The sequence below is a fragment of the Chrysemys picta genome, chromosome 3, assembly GCF_011386835.1.
Source record: "Chrysemys picta bellii isolate R12L10 chromosome 3, ASM1138683v2, whole genome shotgun sequence".
In the NCBI taxonomy this organism is placed as follows: Eukaryota; Metazoa; Chordata; order Testudines; family Emydidae; genus Chrysemys; species Chrysemys picta.
The window spans coordinates 92,119,523-92,138,135 of record NC_088793.1 but is presented as its reverse complement, the minus strand read 5'-3'; the positions used below and the strand labels follow the sequence as shown (position 1 = coordinate 92,138,135).

Here is an 18,613-nt window from a genome sequence, read left to right as displayed (position 1 = left end):
GTTGCAAACTCTTCCAGGCTAATGTACCAGCCACATTGGGTTCTACAGGAACAAAGGACTGGAAAAATCTGGCTAGAAATCTGGCATGCCATGAGAAGGCAGCAAATCACCAGAGAGCATTCCATAGATGGAAAGAGCTTGAGATGAGACTAAGGTTAAAGGCCACCATAGATGATCAGCATCGAGAGAAGATTGCATCAGAGTCTCTTTGCTGGCAAAATGTTCTGAAAAGACTCATTGCCATTGTAAGAATGCTTGCTATCCAAAACTTAGCACTGCGTGGCACTTCAGATCAGCTGTATGTGCCAAACAGTGGAAACTTCCTTAAAACTGTAGAGCTGATGGCTGAGTTTGATGCTGTACTCCAGGAGCATCTAAGAAGAGTCACCACCCAAGAAATGTACACACACCACTACCTTGGAAAAACCATTCAAAATGAGATCATACAGTTACTGGCAACAAAAGTCAAACAGAAGATTGTGGCAGATCTGAAGTCAGCAAGATATTACTCTGTTACTCTGGACTGCACACCTGACATCAGCCATACGGAACAAATTACTTTAATGGTGTGTTTTGTAATAATAACAGAACCTAGTGAAAATGTCCCTGCAATGGTGACTGTCAGAGAGCATTTTCTAGAATTTATTGACATTGATGATACTACAGGAGCTGGTATGACATGTGCTTCTTAAAAAGCTGGAAGATACGGGAATTGCGATAGCTGACATGAGAGGTCAGGGCTATGATAATGGTGCCAACATGAGAGGAAAGAACAGAGAAGTGCAGACACGGATCCGAGAGTTAAACCCTCGAGCTTTTTTTGTCCCATGCAGTTCTCATTCATTGAACTTGGTGGTCAATGAATGCAGCATCAGCTTCTAGTGAGGTTGCTGATTTTTTTTAATGTAATTCAAAGCATCTATGTATTTTTTTCTGCATCAACTCATCAATGGCAAATTTTGAAGCAACATCTGGGAACATCCTCTCTGACACTGAAACCACTGAGTGCCACACGATGGGAAAGTCGAGTGGAGGCGATAAAGCCTATCAAACACCAAATTGGGAAGATAGATGATGCCATAGTTGCCATTATGGAGAATAATGTTATGACAGGAACTGTTCATGGGAGAACAGTGATAGAGGGAAATGGAATCGCCAGAAACCTCCATAACTTCAAATTTCTGTGTTGTGGCATGACATACTGTTTGAAATAAATGTTGTAAGCAAGAGACTCCAAGGTGTTGACCTTGATATATCTGGAGCAATGGAACAACCGGACAAAGCAAAGTCATACTTACAGTCTTACCGGTCAGATGAGGGATTTCAAAACGTTCTGAAGAGTGCACAGAAGTTGGCAGAAGAACTTCACACTGAAGCTATCTTCCCACCCATTCAAGAATACAAGAGTCACCAAAGAAGAAGACATTTTGATTATGAGGCATGGGATAATCCCATAAGAAACCCCAAACAACAATTCAAAGTTGAATTCTTTAACCAGATGCTAGATTGTGCAATACAGTCAGTTAAAGAACGTTTCATGCAGCTTAAGGAACACAGCAGTATATTTGGGATGTTGTATGATATTCCCAAACTCCTCACTATACCTGAAGAAGACCTACACCTGCAATGCAGGACACTAGAAACAGTGTTGACACATGATAACACATGCAATATTGATGCGAGTGATTTAGGTGATGAACTGAAAGCCCTTTTAAGATACATTTCAGCAGGATCAACTCCAAAGGCTGTTCTGGAATATATGTGCACAAATAAGATGACCACTCCTTTCCAAATGCTTTTGTTGCTCTGCGCATACTTCTAATACTTCCTGTAACAGTTGCCAGAGGAGAACACAGCTTCTCCAAGCTGAAGTTAATAAAAACACATCTACGCTCCACAATGACACAGGAGAGGCTGGTTGGTCTTGCAGCCATCTCAATAGAGCATGAGCTGGCCCCGACTGTGGACCTTCAGCAGGAAGCAGTTCAACTCTTTGCAACCAAGAAGGCACTGAAAGCACCACTTTGATTATTCAAACAGATAAAAATGTCAGTGTTTACTATGCAGACAAGAAAAGTTACATTTGCTGTTCAGGCATTTGAAAGTTAAGTGTTACTTAAAATTGTTGAACAAGGCATTTTAAGTTGTTAGTTCTTCTTTATTGAGGTAGATAGCAGAACTGTACCATGAGAGGAGTAGAACAGGAAGAAGGCAGAATTGAGACCTTTCAAAGTTTTCAAAATGTTGTGGGCCAGCCCTGTCCAGCTGGGAATCACACTTTCCATTTGCAGTGTAGACTTACCTTAGGGGCCTAATCCAAAGCCTACTGAAGGAAATGGAAAGATTCACATTTACTTCAGTGGGCATTGGATGAAGGTCTAAATGGCAAAAATGTGAACAGCAAAAGATCAAATGAATCTCATATTTCCTGACAAATGGCAGTTTATATAGGATAGATGAACGTTGATACCAACAAGGATGCCATTATAGTAATCAAGCAGGAAAAGCACCAAAGCGTGTACTAGAGCTTGTTGTGTCAGCTATTAACCACAGCGTCTCAAAATGTTTAATAAATGAAGTTGACACACGTCTTAGCAGTAAAATCAACTTCAGATTGAATGACAAATCTGAGTTGAAGATTACATCCAAATTCCATACAGCGGAGGCTAGGATGGTACAAAATTAGCTTTCTTCAAAATAGAAGGACTTCTGAATGGAAAGGCAAGTGACATGGCTGAAAAATAGAATTTCACCCTTACCCAATATTTATAAGAGTTTAACATACATCCAGTTAGAGCTGTCACTCAGGATATCTCAACACTGCAGCTGCCAGCATGCTTCCCAGCTAAGGTCGACAGACACGCACTAACTCTGCTCCAGCTAGGGTACTGAAAATACAGTGTAGTCAGCTTGGGTTTTCTGCCCAAATACAGTACACATGAAATCTTAGGTTTGTATCTCAATGATCTTCAGCAAGTCCAGTTCCTAACTGGCCTGGCCAGTTTTAATCCTGCATTGCCAGTTGCAATGTACCAGGCAAGGGGGAGGGGTAACTTGTTTCACTTAAATTACAAGCAGAAAAAAACATACCATATTGTGACTGGCAACTGTTGCTGCCTGTATGTGCGGTTGTGCATGCCTGTGGCCGTTTCCACTATGGTGCCCAAGTCACAAGGCCTCTGGGAGCACTGCTAATGCACCACTCTGCATACAAGGCCCTCAGTATGCCCAATCGGCAGCTTGATGCCAGAAAGCAGGACTGACCCAAGACTCATGCGCAGTGAGGTGTAAGCAGCAGGGGCCCAGGGACATTGGTTCCTGAGAGCTTGGGAGGGGACAGTAGGGGAGTTGCCTGGGCTGGGAGGGAGTGGGTGTAGGGGCTTATGGGCCAGGGGGACCAGGTTGATGGGAGAAGAGAACCGGGGAGGGAAGGAGAGGGCATCTGGGAGGGGAAGAGAAGGGTCAGGCCAGTTGAGGGTGGTACCTGGAAGGGGAAGAGGTGGGTCAGGCTTGTGGGGGGAGCAGTTGCTGATTTTTCTGCTTCTCAGAGGTGACAACTGTATTTGGGCCCCGACCAGCTTCGAGCTGGCCCCCATTCCCATCATGGCCATGGTGGTGAGAGCCACATAAGAATAGGGGGTTCTGGGAGGGGTCCAGTTTTTTCGGGTCTCTTTTCAGGGTTCAGCTCATCCTTTGCACATTCTTCCTCTTTGCTGGTGTTGGTATCATGAGCCATCAGAGCCACAGTGTCCTCTTTGGGGTCTTGGTAGCGAGCCATCATGGCACCCAAGTCCTCACTTCTTCCCAGGGGAAAAAGAACCAGCTTTCCTGCTCACTCAGCTGTTGAAGCCCAATCCCACAATCAGTTCTCAGTCGTTCCTGTATTTGTATTGATTTGAATCAAACTTGTGTCCAAAGCCAGCAGAAAGACGGTGCCCTTTTCCCGAAGGAACTGGTAAAGTTACTCCCTTAGTCCTGCCTCTTTTTCAGAAAGCAGCAAAAGTATGTCTCACTCAGGAGGCTCAGATATCCAGTATGCTAATATACTTTCTCTTTTCTGATCTGTATCATCTCCAGCAAATTCCATTTTCATCAGAAACCCTTTCCCTTATAGATGCGGAGAGACAGCTGGGCACAGTCAAGTTAATTTCTAGGTCACTTTTCATAAATACCTCCTTGTGATTAGCCTATTTAGCAAATGTTTCCCAGAACAAAAAAAGAGAGAGTAAGTGGGTATTAGATTTCTTAAAAAAAACAAATTGTTATGTGTATTTAAATTAAATAGTCTAGATCTATTAATATTAATATATTTCATATTAGATTTTTCAGTCTTCTCTGATCTAATATTAATAATAAAATGGAGATGTTCTCATATTTACTCATTGCATATCACATGCTCTTCTAGTTTAAGGAAGGTTTCCCCCCAATTTCCATAGATCACGGCTCCAAAATTCTTTAATCTGGTCCTGATGTGCAGCTCAAGCAAGCTCAATATAGAAGAGTTCAAACATTTTTTTTTTCTAACTTTCAGTGATGCAACTCCAAATTGGGATCTGAAAGTCAGTTTGTGTTCCTTTCTTATCAGTCTCAATCACTAGTTTTGAGGATTCTGCCGTTCAAACTATGCCTTCTATTAACATCTGTGCAACCTCATTGTCTTTAAATGATGCCCTCAATTACATCTGTGCGAGTTCATTGAAGGTTAATGGGGTTGCACAGATGTGACCAAAGGTGTAATTTAACCTCCAGAATCTTTATTCCTGGTGATAATTAAGGCTACAATTTAGTCATGGGTATTTTTAGTAGAAGTCTTGGATAGGTCACAAGCAACAAACAAAAATTCACGGTCTGCGACCTGTCCATGACATGTACTATATACCCCTGACTAAATCTTAGCTAGTGCGGGGGGGAACGCTGCTCTGAGGGGCGGGGGGAGGGGTGCTGCTCTGGGCAGGGGGTGGGGGGTGAAGGCCACTGCTCTGGTGGAGCCACCGAGGCCAGTGGCACCAGCTGCCGGGGGCCAATGAGCAGTGGCTGCTCTAGCTGCCCCAAGGGCTGCCCACCCGCCGCTGCTCGGGCAGTCCTCAGAGCCACCCTCACTGGCTGCTGCTCGTGTGGTCCCTGGGGTCAGCTGCCCAGGGGCTGCCTGAGAAGCAGTCGGTGCAGCTGACCCTAGAATCGCTCCAGCAGCAGCTGGCTGTGGGGCCGCCCATCCACTGCTGCTCAGGTGGTCCCTGGGGCTAGTTGCACTCGCGGCTGCTCTGGCAGGCCCCGGAGCTGCTCGAGCAGTAGCTGGTGTGGCTGGCCCCAGGACTGCTCTGTGCAGCTGGCCCCAGAGCCACCTGAGTAGCTGGCCCCCGGGCCAACTACTTGGGCAGCCCTGGGGTCAGCCACACCAGCTGTTGCAGAAGTCATGGAGGTCACAGAAACGCACGGAATTCTGCTTGCCCACTCAAGAGGTTGAAGAGCTTTTTTTTCAATGTGCAATTAAAATGTCATTAACTGGGGTGGTTTTTTCCATTATCAGTCATGGTAAAAGAGAGACAAGTAGGTTTTGTGCCTAGACTGGTAAACTTCAATGGCAATTTTGCGAGTAGTAAAACATAGTTTGTCACTCAGGTTTCAGAGTAGCAGCCATGTTAGTCTGTATCCGCAAAAAGAACAGGAGTACTTGTGGCACCTTAGAGACTAACAAATTTATTAGAGCATAAGCTTTCGTGGACTACAGCCCACTTCTTTGGATGCATATGCATAGGTCACAAGCAACAAACAAAGAAGAAGTGGGCTGTAGTCCACGAAAGCTTATGCTCTAATAAATTTGTTAGTCTCTAAGGTGCCACAAGTACTCCTGTTCTTCTTTTTGTCACTCAGGTAAGCAGACATGACTCTGAATGTGCAGAGGGAACAGATGTGTTGTATAAGATCCCATTTTTACATAAGTATTTTTCAGACTAGAACACACTTTAAAAACAAGCACACTGAGTCACCAGTACAATTTCCTGCAGCACGTGGGTTTTCTAGTATTGAACAAGTCTGACTTTGCTTAAGATAGAAGATAGATGATGTGACAGCTCAAGGTGTAGGGTTGCAAACCTAAAATCAGCTTGATATGGTCGACATAGATTTTATGTTAATTTATACAAGTAATTTTCTATCTCTCTGTTTATTAGGTGAGCAGTAATATTTTATCAGAGTTGATTATGTTAATTAACAATAATGTTTACAAAATAAACTTTTTTCCTTTTAATCATGGTAACTAGCTTCTTTGCGCTCAGAGTTAAATCATCAACATGCAGCAGCAATTGACCAACTAAGGCACAACCATCAACAAGAATTGGTAGCTGCTAAAATGGAACTTGAAAGAAGTATAGAACTCAGCAGACGACAGGTAAATAAGCATTAATGGTAACTGGATGTAAAATTGCATATTTAGAATTTGTTTTGTGTTAACTGGAGAGCATAACTGTACTATAAATGCATATTGAGGACTTTAATCTTTGAAAGGCAGTCAGAGTTGAAGACAGTGCTCCTTCATCAGTTTATCTAATCTGCTACCCCTTTTCCTTCTCCCTTCCCTCATCAACAAACCTAACTGGGAGTCTTAAACTAGCCCCCAATTCAAGTCTATAAACTAAATTTCAGATTCAAAATTGTCCAGCCATTTTGAGGGCACAGTGACTGGACTCAGAGGGGGAAAGTGTTATTTCCTGTTAAAGTTAATCTGCTAGACTTTCTTTTAGCCATACTTCAAGGCTAAAACACTGTTTCTTTTGTGGAGCCACTGTTGCCCTAGGACAGGGGTCTCCAAACTTTGAGACGAGGGCCATATTAGATTTTTGAAGGGGCTTCAAAATATGCAAAATCGTTAAAAAAAACAACACTACACTACTGTGTTAGTGTTGCATTAAATTCTAAATCAGGTATAAAAGTTAATCGATGCCGGTACTGTGAAATCACACACAATATTTGTCAATACATTAAAAATCATTTCACATAATTTTTTTTATTTTATTTCTAAAAACTCACACATTTGTATCATACAAATACTGTTTGGTTCTATTAGTGCTGTAGTTAAAATTTAACCATTATGAAATTGTTAATTTCCATCTTCTTTACTCCATTTATTGGAGATGTAATTAAGCATCTGGCTTGTATTTTTACTCTAAGGCAGGGGTCCATGCTTGCTCGGCTGCAGCAACAACTCTCCCCTAAGTTGGCTCCCCTTTTGTGGGGACACTGGCTCCTGGGGGCACTCACTCCTCCGCACAGTTCAGCTGAGCTATTGCCAACCCCACACACACACACGTGCGAGCTGCTGCCGGCAGCCCCTCTCTCCCCCTGCCTTCTCCCTGTACCTGCTCGGCTGCAGCAACGACGCTCCCCTAAGTTGGCTCCCCTTTTCAGGGGACACTGGCTCCCAGAGGCACTCACCCCTCTGCACGGCTCAGCTGTGCTGCCGCCCCACGTGAGCTGTTGCCGGCGGCCCCTTCCCCTGCCTGCTCGACTGCCTACTCAGCTGTTCGCTTCTCCCCTGTTGGTTGGAGGGCCTGACAAATGGAAGCCCCGGGCCAGATCTGGCCCGCGGGCAGTAGTTTGGAGACCCCTGCCCTAGGAGCCTAAATTTAGGTGCCATGGAAAACCAAAAACTCCCACTAAGCTGGCACCTAACTCTGTAGACACTTAAAGTCCCTAGAGGCCTATGTTTCTGCTAGTGGGCATGTGCACAGCCACCTCACTCTAGGTGGCTGGGCACCTATCTTCTGCCTAAATTCTAGCAGGTTCCTCAAACTAGGCAATGCCATGCCTCTCTTGCCTGTGGAGCCTGATCCTGTTGGTGTTCTCAAAGTACACTGAAACCCATATAAAATTGCCAGAGGAGGAGGTAGAGATAGTGATGCTATGCTTGTTATAACTTTTAGCCCAGTGATTAGGGTAGTCACCCAGAATGTGGGAGTCCCAGATTGAATTCACCCTTCTATCTGATGTAAATAAGGGTTTAAACTTGAATCCCTCACCTGCCATGCTAGTGCACTAGCCACAGAGCAAGGGGGTATTCTGGGACAAGTCTCTTTGTCTCTCCTGTTGAATCTGTTCCATTGTGTATAAATAATTAAATATGAATTGAAGCAGAGCGAATGGACCAGGGTCTCCTACATCCCAGGTGAATCCTTAACCGTTGTGATTCTGAATCATTCTCTCTCTCTCTCTCTCTCCCCCACCTTTTCCTTTGCCAGTTTTTGTGAAAAAGAGCTTAGGTACCTAAGTCCAGGAGAGGGTCCACAACTGTGAATCCTGAGTGGAGAAAGACACCTCCCTTTGGCCTGGAGTTAGGCACCTAAGTCCTTCTGAGGGGTGGAACTTAAGCCCTCCTTAACATCTCCCATTGGTTAGTTTAGGAGGCTCCCCACTCAGTGTGCTGGCTTTTTGGGATCCCATTCTTAGGTTCCTGTCTCCCCCCATGCATTATATAGGTTCCCTAGGCGCCCAATTCTGGGCTGGGGATTCCACTGGTTGGCAAGGTGCCTTTCAACAGCGGTTTATGATTCAGCCACTTTATCTTTCACTTAATAAATTAGGAGCCCAGTTCAGATTTTTCAGTAGTAGCAATCCAAAGTGACTGTTCAGCCTCAACTTCTTGTTCAAATTAAAAACAGACTCCTGGGAATGGGAGGAGAATTATTATTATTTATTTATAGCAGTTGCACCCAAAGGCTGCAATCAGGATTACTTGTCAAAAACATAGGAAGACACAGTCCTCTCACCTAAAAGCAGGTCTGTTTTTAGAAATGTTTTGGACGAAGAAACAGCAGGAGTTAGAGCCTTCATGTGTAGGGCAAGGAAGAAAGAGTCAGAGACGACTCCCACTTTACAGGCCTGAAGAATAGGGAAAATGCTATTAGTGCTGTCAACAGTAAAAGAGAATGGGAGGAAAGATGAACAGGTAGTTTGGCCATATTTAATTTAAGGAGATGGTGAGACACTGAGGCAAGGCCGACGAGGTGGGGGAGGAAGCCTGTACAAATTACCGGGGCCCGGCTTCTCCCCCCCCCCCTCCCCCCCGGCCCCCTGTCGGCCTTGTTTAGCCAGTCCGTCCTTGCTGGGGGGCCTGAAAAAAAATTTTCACCAGGGCCCGAACCCACTCTCGGCGGCCCTGCACCCAGGAGGAGATGTCAGAGGTATAGGATGAAGTACAAGATGGGGGATTGATCCTTCAAGGTGCTGATCACTCTGGCCCCAGTCAAGCAGAGCATTTAAACACATGCATAGTTCCACTGAAGTCAAAGCACCAGCCAGGATTGAAGGCAGGATGCATTGAAATAAATCAAGAGAGGAATGGTAGATTTCTTATTCATTAGAGTAAAGATAGTATCTGAAGCCATCTGAGTTGACAAATGGAAAAAATGAAAAAATTATGAGACTGAGTTACAACTAAAACTAAAATAGTAGGCAAAGATTTTATAAGTTTTTTCCATACTATTTTCTCGTCTCTTCCATCTTGGAACTATTTTTTTTATAGGGGAAGGAATCCTTGCATAAAACCCCTGTGTATGGAGGTGAAGGAGGGAGTTAATTTAAAATGCGGTAGTAGAATAATGGTGTATTTCTTGGATGGCTTCAGCCTTGTACCTCACAATACTCCTAAGATATTCTCCTAATGCAAACCTTGTGGTGGCTTATTGCTGTATTCTTGTACAACTACAAATGGAGAAAACATAGCCAAGATCAGCCAAACAAGATGGATGTTAATGGTAAACATTTTCCACACTGACCAGAATCCTTGCCATAACCATTTACTTACCAGATTGAGTCCTGCAAAGCACTTCTGCATGTGCTTAACTTGAAAGCATGTGAGTAATCCCATTGAATCCCATTAGGATTTGCTAGGTAAAGGAAGGCATTTTTATGGGGTGTCCACATAATTAATGAAAGTCAATGGGACTACTCACATACTTAAATTTAAAAACATGATTAAATGTTACACTGTAGTGCGTCTTAGTGAGGAAAAATTAAAAATGAGTGCGACAACAGTTCCGGTGTAAAAGCATATGTTGTGTTCTTTGAATATATGTTGGTGTGGATCCCATTGTACATACACATGTGTTTGAGATTGGAATCTTTTGAATAGCAGTATCCATCAGGGCCACATATGCATGCTGTTCCTCCTCGTGCTCCCATACAAGTTTACATAGGGTGGGGTCGCTGTGACCCTCCCTCTATCCCCTCTAACTGCCCATGGCAGCGACAGAACCTGGTGAGTGTCTGTCGCATTAGTTCTTAGCTTTTTCTAAATTTTCTCAAACTCATAAAATCTTCAGATCTCTTCAGAGTCACAGATGTTCAACTGCCATGAATGATATCAATCTATCTGGGTTGTAGCATATGGGGAAAGATTCTAGGAAGAACCCATTACCAAACAGAGACTCTTACACTGGATAGGAGATGAATGGATTATTGTTTAATTTTAGCTAAGAAACCAGTACACACTGGCTTAAAGAGCCGCTCTACGAAAGTCACCTCAACGTCAGTGGCCTAGCTTAGACAGGTTCCCTTGATAGCGATGTGCAAAGCAGCAACTTGAAATTCAGTGCATACTTTCACCAGGCACTGTTCTTTGGACTTAACATCAAATTCCAGTGCCCAGTATGGCAGTAATGGTGTCCAAGAGGGCGATGCTACAGTTCATATTTAGCTCAGACCTCCTCATTTACTCACTGCTTGCTAATCTCTCACAAGTGAAAGTGCATGAAGACCCTTGAAGAAGAAAGAGAAGTTAAGTACTGGGAATTATTGTTCTGTGAGAGTCACCTCTGCGTTGACGCTACTTTCCTGTCTTCCCCTGTACCTTAGAGTTCAATATAATGTCAGGACTCTGTGGTTTGAAAAAGGAATGGAGGTGGTTCAGAGGTGCATTCCCTTATGGACATACAATAGGCTGATAACATCACCGTCAGATGAAATTCCTTGTGCATCCCATGATGGACACTGCTTTTCAAGGCAGTTCCGCAGCTCAAGACCAGGGACACCATATCCGACAAATATGAATGCACAGAGGTGACTCTTGAAGAACAACTGTAAATAAGAACATTAACGTTGTCCAGGCAACTTTAATTCTGCCCTCATACGTATGCTTTATGGTACAGTCTTTAATTACATGATTGCATATTATTTTTCTCTGCAGGACCCATGTCTCATTCAGTCTACAGGATGAACAGTGCTCAGTGCAAGAGGCAGTTCAATATTGATTTTTACAGTCATTGTTCTTTGTTGTCCCATGCCTCAAACATCACATATCGTCTAACTTCTCTAGAGAATGGACAGGATGCCAGTCTCATTCTTTGCACAACATTAACTCATTCAATTTCCAGTCCTTGTGCAGAATGAGAAAACTGTACTATAGAAAATATAGTAATTAAAGACTGTATTATAATGCATGCACACAAGAAGAAAGAGTTAAAGTTGTTAAGGCAATCTTAACTTTCTCATTTACCACTACATAAGTTTAAGTGCCTTTCTGAATAGATAGGGGTTGTATGCTGAATCAGGGCTTCACTTATTCCATATGCACTTCCATTGATCATATGGAAGGCATCATTCACTCAAATTTGCCCCCCCACTCCTGTCCCCATCATGATGGGGGGTGGCTATGCCAAACCTGAGTGATGCTTTGACCCTTGTGAGCCAGGTCACCATGGCTGGATCAGGAAGCTGGGCCCAGCCCCATGGGACAGGGACTTCTGCTGCAGGATGAGTGCAGGGTGGGCTTGCTCTCCACCACCCCCAACCATGTCCCCAGGGCATTTCCTCAGCACCTGTCTGGCATTAGGACTGAGATGCCAGGGCAGAGTGTGCTGCTGCAGGTTGTTAGTGTCCCCTCAGTGGGGAAAAGAGGTAGCCGAGGACAAGAAGGATGCTGGCCTATGATTTTTTCATCCCCCACATGAATTTGGACTCCGGACGGGTTGCAAAAAAAACCCGAATTTCAGCTGGTGGGTTGCTTTACTAAAAGACCAAAGATCTATGTCCATGCCATGTATCAGATTTCTACCACTTCACATTTAGATGCTAGAGCAGTTCAAAACAAGTTGCAAACGTTTTTTATAATTACAAAAGTGTATTTTTCACTCTCCTCATCCTTGAAAATCACTGAGCTTTTTCTTGAACTGTATTAAAAATAAATAATTCCAAGGCTAAGAACAAACATGCTAAACTTTAGCCAAAAAAAGTAAAACTATCTTTTTTTAGAATGAAACAGTTTGTATAACCTTAACTATAGGTGATTCCTCTCCTACAGCATGCTGAATAGATAGAATATATAGAATTCTTTCACAGGTATGTGGGTGAGAGAGTCTTTTTTTCTACTCTCACACAATAGAAAACATTATTGATCTCCAGTTTCCTTTATCGGGATTTTGATAAGGACTTTTTAAACTTATACTCTATACTTAAACACTGTTAAATGGTAAATAAAAAAAATCTAAAACAAAAGGAAAAGTAAGCTATGTTATAAACTTCCAGAGACAAGTATTTTGCATCTGAAACAGGAGTATATTAAAGTATTCTTTGTTCTTGATATTTGTTTATCAGGAGAAGGAATTTTTGTGCCGAGTATCAGATCTACAGGATGAACTCAAACATCGCGACCATCATATATCTGAATTGGACAAGGAGGTTCTGACTCTGCATGAGAATATAAGTGCCCTAACCAAGGAACTGGAGTTTAAGGGGAAAGAGGTTCTCAGAATACGCAGTGAATCCAACCAACAGATTAGGTATGAATTTTTCTATTATAAACTACAATATTTTCCTATTTATTAATCTCAACTGCTAATGTTTGTCAGAGATACTTGACCCTTTGTGGGTTGTTAGTTTAGATATTTAGTCATGTGATACTGTATATCATTTAGCCTCTGCCAGGAGGTAATATAAGTAGATATTATTATATGGTTCAGCTGTAATTTTAATAACATATTTTGGCCAACTTTAATTAAAGTCCCCTTAAGTGTTTTTTAAAACTCATTGTGTTTATTTAAAAAAAAAGCATTAAAGGAGATGACTTTTCAGTGAAATAAGCTTGAAGCATAGAGAAAAGTCAGTAGTACGATTTGATGATTCAGTAACTGCTGACAGTGTTGTTTGGTGTTGTACAAAAAGCCATTTCAAACCTGGCAGAAAATCGTGATGAACAAAGCAGACTGATGTTAGAATAACTTTTTTTTAACCAAAAATGAATTAAACAGGATACATGAGCAAGATTTAAGCAAGAAACATGAGAAAGAGCTGGATGTCATGACAGCAGACCACATCAGAGAGAAACAAAGCATACTCGCAGATTTTAATAAGACCCAAGAGCTACTCAAGGAAATTAATTCAGCTTTACAAGTTTCGTAAGTTTCATTACATTAAAAAAATCATATGTGGCTGAGTTTTGAGTGAAAAGTGATTCATTAAGATATCCAGTAAGTTATCAAGTATCCTTGGAGAGAGAGACATATGGAAAAACCACCCCCAAATATGGGGCCTAATCCTGCATTCCTTATGCACTCAAAATTCCCATTGACTTCAGTGGGAGTCTTGAGTGTAATCAGACCCAAAGATACAGGGTAGAAAAGACAAAATAGTTCTTAATAAATTGGACGGAACATGTTATTTAAAAGATTATATTGTTGCTATACATTACTGTACATAAGTGAGGAAAATAAAATTGTTTAAATAAAGCTATAAATACCATAGATCATGTTCACTTCCAAAATATTGACTATTGTAAAAGATGAGGGTAAGACATTGTTCAATAATTATGTTTAGCTTTTATTAAAATCCAATAAAGATTTCCACGTGAACAGGAAGATTTCTGTTTGACCTTTTAAAAATGGGTGAAAACTTTTTCTTTTTCTTTCACCACAGGAAGCTCATACATTTTTCTAATAACTTAGGCCAGGCAGGGAGCCATTTCTCTGAGCAACACAGAATATCTCTTTACAAGAGTTAAAACAGCATATGCTAGGGTTACCATACGTCCGGATTTCCCCGACATGTCCGGCTTTTTGGTGCTCAAATCCCCATCCGGGGGGAATTTCCAAAGAGCCGGACATGTCCGGGGAAATAGGGAGGCATAAGCCAGGGTCCACCCAGCACGATCCGCCAGGTCCGCAGCGCAGCCCAGCTGCCCCAGCTACAATGCTCAGGAGGGGCTTGGGCTTCCCTCGCGGGCGGGGACCCCCCCGGCCACTGGGGGACCTTTCCTGTGGCCCCATTGCCCCACACAGCTCGGAACCCGGCGCCGCGAGAGCTGTTTCCCGCGGAAACAGACAGGCCGGGGAACGTGCTCGGCGGCAGGAAGGAAGCTGCGGCCGGGGCTGTAGGGACCTGCGCTGCCGAGCGTCTGAAGTCCTCAGCAGGCAGAGGCTGCCGGGTGAGCGGGGAAGGAGGGCAGGCGGGGGCATAGAGGCTGCAGGGGCAGGGGGCTGCAGGGCGAGTGGGGAGCAGGGGGAACAGAGGCCGCAGGGGTGGAGGGTGCAGGGGCTGCAGGGCGAGGAGGAGCAGTGCAGGCAGGGACATAGAGGCGGCAGGGCAGGCGGGGGGGTGCAGGGGCTGCAGGGAGAGTGGGGAGCAGGGGTCTCAGAGACTGCAGGGGCGGGGGGGTGCAGGGGCAGGGCAGGCAGGGGGCGCAGAGGCTGCAGGGGCAGGGGGTGCAGGGAGAGGAGGAGCAGTGCAGGCAGGGGCATAGAGGCTGCAGGGGCAGGGCAGGCGGGGGGTGCAGGGGCTGCAGGGGCTGCAGGGTGAGTGGGGAGCAGGGGTCACAGAGGCGGCAGGGCAGGCGGGGGGCGCAGAGGCTGCAGGGCGAGTGGGGAGCAGGGAAGCACTTAGCAACACCAACCAAGATCAGAGCAGGAGGGAGAAGGGGGAATGCAGGGTGCTCAGAGGAGGGGGAAGAGTTGGGGCAGGGGCTTTGGGGAAGGGGCGGGGCTGGGGCGGAGTTGGGGCGGGGCCGGGGGTGGGAAAGGGGTGGAGTTGGGGCAGGGGCAGGCCCCCGTGGAGTGTCCTCTTTTTTCAGTGTTGAAATATGGTAACCCTAGCATATCCATATCTCTTTTAATATATATCCAGGCCATGTGACTCCCATATACAAAGGGTAAATTTACAGGCCTAACTATACTGGTATAATTATAACACTATACGACCCTGTGAGGTGAGTGTCCCAGAGCCCGAACATTTATATAGCAACTAAACAGTCCCTTAGCCTGAGCCAGCTGTCACGGCCAGCCGCAGATGTCTAATTGCAGTAAGACATACCCTAAGGGCTCTTTTACACAGCTACAGAAGCAGCATAAAAAGCATGTAGGAATGGAGGCCTCCTTATGTGTACAATAGTACCTTCAGTAAATAGGCATTATATCATATCTCAGCCATAACATACTTTTAAGTATGCAGAAGACTAGGAGATTATTAATTAAAGATATTAATTAAAATATATCCTATTATATTTTGCACAGAAGCAGAAATTTATTTGGGAGAAATTTATTTCCAAATGTAATCCTCAGTTTCAACACATACCTCCTCAATGAAGAGAACTAGGGTGACCAGATGTCTGGATTTTATAGGGACAGTCGCGATTTTTGGGTCTTTTCTTTTCTTATATAGGCTCCTATTACCTCCCATTCCCATCCTGATTTTTCACATTTGCTGTCTGGTCATCCTAAAGAGAACTCAAACTTCAGAAATATTTTTATTGCACTTGCAAAGAAAGGTTTTTATAGTTGTGGATAATTAATTAATAATGAGCAACTGATGTCAGGGCAAAGAACACCCTCTAACTGTGTGTAATAAATTTAAAAAACTGTTCCTTCATATGTAGCAAACTCCAAATAAATTAAGATTGAACTCCCCATTGCCCTTCTAAATTAATAGCAGCAAATAGTGTATTCCTTGTTTGTAAGTATTTATAATAGTGACAATTAAGAATCTTAAGCTATCACCTAAATATATGTGTTCAGCATCTTTCAGGTTGGTATGGCTCAATTGCATATGTTTTACTATACTTGAGGTTTATGATCTAAGCCAAACAGCAGAGAATCTACTTTAAAAAGAAAAGTATAAAGGTGTGGAGAGGAATTGGGTAGCACTGTGTGTCAGAGATTATGTTCTGGCAACATTAAAGAATATAAAGAGAGAGTGAATTCAGCTAGAAAAGACTGAGAAAGTTGATAGTCTTTAAAATATTAATAATACTTAGCTCTTCTAAAACACCTTTCATCCATAGATTTCAAAGTGTTGTACAAAAGAAGTAAGCATCATTTATGTCCACTTTACAGGCATGGGTCAAAGGTCACTGGGCATAGAACTGAGGTGTATATGTCAAAATGGACAAATCCTGCAGAAAGGCAAAGACATTGCTAGAAAGTCAAACAACTTTGCAGGAAAAATTACAAGGGATACAATAGTATACATATGCCTGTTATCATAATCTGAGAACAATATATCTGAAGAAGGCACAATAACATCAGGAAGGAGAAGTAACCACCACTTCAGGATCACAGAAGGAATATTACACAGACCATTAGATATAATAAATCAACAGGAATAAACAGGATTCATTCTAGCATACTAAGGGAATTAAGTAAGAAACTGACATAGCTCTTATCAAGTTACTTTGAAATGTTGATTATCATTAGGAGGGTACTTGAAGACAGATGTTATGCTTGTTCTTGAATAAATTAATAGACGGGAAACAGGAAAAACTAGACTAAATAGACTGAATTCAATTTTAGAAAATATTTTAGAGTCATTAATAAGGGATGAGCTGGTGAGTTTCTTATCAGAGAGTGGTCAGCACATGGATTTACAGGTTGAAAGTAAAACCTGTTTCAGACTAATCTGATAGACATTTTTCAAAGGAGGGACAGAAAAAAATCAGATTTATTTGTGTTGCAGCAAGACATTTGCAAAAGGATATTTGAACAAAAAAAATCAAGCACAATATGCTAAGTAAATGCTGGATAGGAAACATGCTCATGAAAATTGAACAGTGAATATTCAGTCCACGTATTCATAAATGATCTGGAAAAGGGGGTGAACAGTGTAGTGACAAATTTGCAGTTGATACAAAACTACGCAAGACAGTTAAGTGCAAAGCAGACTCTGAAGAGTTACAAAGGGATCTCACTCAACTGGGTGACTGGACAACAAAATGGTAGATGAAAGTAATGTACACTGGAAAAAATAATTCCAATTTATTTATACCAAATGATGGGGTCTAAATTAGCTGTTTCTACTCAGGAAAGAGATTTTGAAGTCATTGTGGATAGTTCTTTGATCTGCTCAATGTACAGCGGCAGTCAAAAAAGCTAACAGAATGTTAGAAACAATTAGGAAAGGGATAGATAATAAAGCAGAAAATATCATAATCCCAATATATAAATCCATATATAAATCCCCACCTTGAATACTACGTGCAGTTCTGGTTGCCCCATCTGAAAAAAGTTATATTAGAATTGGAAAAGGTACAGAGAAGGCAATAAAAATTATCAGGGGTATGGAACAGCTTCCATACAATGAGAGATTAAGAAGAGTGGGTTTGTTCATCTTAGAAAAAAAGACTACTAGGGAGGAATATGATAGAGGTCTATAAAATCATGGTGTGTAGAATGTGAATAGGGAAGTGTTATTTATCATAACACAAGAACTAGGGGTCACCAGATGAGATTAATAGGCAGCAGGTTTAAAAGGAAGTGCTTCTTCACACAACACATAGTCTGCCCATGAAACTCAGTGCCAGGGGATGTTGTGAAGGTCAAAAGTATAACTGGGTTCAAGAAAGAATTAGATAAGTTTATAGAGAATTGGTCCATCAAAGGCTAATAGCCAAGATAATCGGGGATGCAACTCTATTGCTCTAGGTGTCCTTAAATTTCCAACTGCTAGAAACTGGGACTGGACAATGGGATGGATCACTTGAGATTGCCCTGTTCTCATCATTCCCCCTGAAGCATCTGGCAGTGGCTACTGTCAGGAGACAGGATACCGAGCTAGATGGACCATTGATCTGACCCAGTATGGCCACTCTTGTGTTCAGGGAAGGTTTGCGAACTGAACAAATAACCTCAGCCCACATTCACCCAATTTCCATAAGTATGAGCTGAAGTTCCAAGGATCTAATAACACTGGTCTACAATTTTTGAGAAGTCGTCTGCTTCAGAGATAAAATGTGCTATTTATTATGTATTTTGATGTGCTGAATTCAAATATGACAATTAAAACAACTGATTGGCTACTGTTTCTAAGATATTTAAGTTTTTACATTTTATGTCTATGTATATTGTGTAGATAATAGAGTTTTAATCATAAATTGTAAACCTAGGTCTTTTCATGTGTTTATGGTTGCTTTACATGAGAATATTTCACCTGTCCTGTTTATGTAACACTTTAAAAATCACCAAAAGGGTTATATAAATAAAATTTATTATGAAACAAAAGGCAAAAAATTATTCTGTACATAGTTTAGTCCTATTCAGTGTCTACTCGGCGCTTCTTGGCTTGTCTCTTCTATTCATTAAATCAAGCATCTCTTGTCACTGTCCACCAATAGTCTGCAAGCATTGATGGGCTACATTTGCCC

The 18,613-nt window shown here is 42.6% G+C and overlaps 1 protein-coding gene across 27 annotated transcripts in view; it reads left to right on the top strand.

Moving 5' to 3' along the window:
• Positions 1–18,613, top strand: part of FAM184A (family with sequence similarity 184 member A) — a 161,102-nt gene that overhangs the window by 123,346 nt on the left and 19,143 nt on the right. For 21 of the 27 annotated variants that reach the window (XR_010599612.1, XR_010599610.1, XR_010599611.1 and 18 more), the window contains 3 exons: positions 6,261–6,388; positions 12,586–12,770; positions 13,239–13,385. Coding sequence is in view for 18 of the 27 variants with exons in the window: in XM_065588416.1 (XP_065444488.1) it covers positions 6,261–6,388; positions 12,586–12,770; positions 13,239–13,385 (460 nt within the window). In the remaining 9 variants the exon portion in view is untranslated. The remainder of the gene's footprint in view (positions 1–6,260; positions 6,389–12,585; positions 12,771–13,238; positions 13,386–18,613) is intronic. The other 6 variants (XR_010599606.1, XM_065588421.1, XM_065588420.1 and 3 more) reach the window with 1 other exon arrangement.